Source organism: Rhinopithecus bieti, unplaced genomic scaffold (genome assembly GCF_001698545.2).
Source record: "Rhinopithecus bieti isolate Rb0 unplaced genomic scaffold, ASM169854v2 scaffold_6876, whole genome shotgun sequence".
NCBI classification, from domain to species: Eukaryota; Metazoa; Chordata; class Mammalia; order Primates; family Cercopithecidae; genus Rhinopithecus; species Rhinopithecus bieti.
In genome coordinates this window covers 1,838,917-1,840,431 of record NW_016805229.1, presented here as the reverse complement: position 1 = coordinate 1,840,431, position 1,515 = coordinate 1,838,917, and the positions used below count along the sequence as shown (strand labels likewise).

The 1,515-nt window shown below is 41.9% G+C and overlaps 1 protein-coding gene across 1 annotated transcript in view; it reads left to right on the top strand.

Annotated features, from left to right (window-relative positions):
• MPV17L (MPV17 mitochondrial inner membrane protein like) overlaps window positions 1–635 on the top strand; it is a gene marked incomplete at its 5' end in the record, with an annotated part of 3,649 nt that extends 3,014 nt beyond the window's left edge. The window contains 2 exons of the mRNA XM_017871740.1: window positions 67–96; window positions 178–635. Of these exons, the coding sequence (XP_017727229.1) occupies window positions 67–96; window positions 178–357 (210 nt within the window). The remainder of the gene's footprint in view (window positions 1–66; window positions 97–177) is intronic.
• Between the last annotated feature and the right edge of the window lie 880 nt (window positions 636–1,515).

The window sequence follows — 1,515 nt, the reverse complement described above, 5'->3', positions numbered from 1 at the left end:
AAAAAAAAAAAAAAAATAAAAGGCATTCCAATAAAGTTGTTGCTTTTTTTTTTTTTTTAATTCCAGAGCGGACTGGTGTACTGGCCCTTTGTACAGGTAAGTTCCGCCTACTCAGTAATATTAACTCAGGGCTTTGGTTTCCATGTGGCCCTAACGAACTCTCTCTCTCTGTTCCAGCTGACCAACTTCAGCCTTGTTCCTGTTCAATGGAGAACAGCTTACACCGGAGTCTGTGGTTTTCTCTGGGCCATCTTCATCTGTTTTTCCCAGCAGAGTGGTGACGGCACATTGAAGTCAGCTTTCACCATTTTTCGTACAAAGTGGACCAGTGCCATAGAAGGGTTCCCGGAGAAATGAGACGTCAAGGACTCTTAAAGGGACCACATATTTGACCTAAAATGCACAGAATTGCCTGCAGACAAAATACTTGATGTGCCAATTATGCATTTCATTTTGAGGAATTACTGCTATTTGTAGACCCACTTTTAAAAAAATTATCAATGATTATTTTTGAATTATATTCAGACATTTTTTCCTCTTCTAGTCTGAAATATTACTTCTCTAATATTTTGGTTGATATGAATAATAGTGGCAAAATGGCATTTCAGAATTATTAATATTTCTAATATTTTAACCCAAGTTTCGGGAAACTTGGTTTTGATGTTTACATTTCTATTCTAAAATCTCAGGTTTATCTCCTGAACACTTTTGGGCAGATGAACTTTTATACCAGAAAATAGTTCTCATAGTGAATTTTAATTTACATAGAACTCAATCGAAATGAAGATTTAAAAACAAGATTTCTTTCCCCAAAGCATACATAATTTGTTATTTTTTTACTAAAATTCAGTAAATGCTTTTTTTTTTCTTTTTGAGATGGAGTCTTGCTGTGTTGCCCAGGCTGGAGTGCAGTGGTGTGATCTCAGCTCACTGCAACCTCTGTCTCCAGGTTCAAGCAATTCTCCTGCCTCAGGCTCCTGAGTAGCTGGGATTACAGGCATGTGACACCACTACACCACGCCCCACCTGATTTTTGTATTTTGTTTGTTTGTTTTTGTTTTTGAGCTCTACCTCCCTGTTTCACGCCATTCTCCTGCCTCAGCCTCCCGAGTAGCTGGGAGTACAGGCATCCACCACCACGCCTGGATAACTTTTTGTGTTTTTGGTAGAGATGGGGTTTCACCGTGTTAGCCAGGATGGTCCCCATCTCCTGACCTCGTGATCCAGCCGCCTCAGCTTCCCAAAGTGCTGGGATTACAGGCATGAGCCACCGTGCCCGGCCTAATTTTTGCATTTTTAGTAGAGACGGGTTTCACCATGTTGACCAGGATGGTCTCAATCTCCTGATCTCGTAAGTCGCCCGCCTCGGCGTCCCAAAGTGCTGGGATTACAGGAGTGAGCCACCGCAACCAACTTTTTTTTTTTTGCTTTTTTTGAGACAGAGACTCGCTCTGTCACCCAGGCAGGAGTGCAGTGGCATGATTTCCGCTCACTGCAACCTTCGCCTCCTGGGTT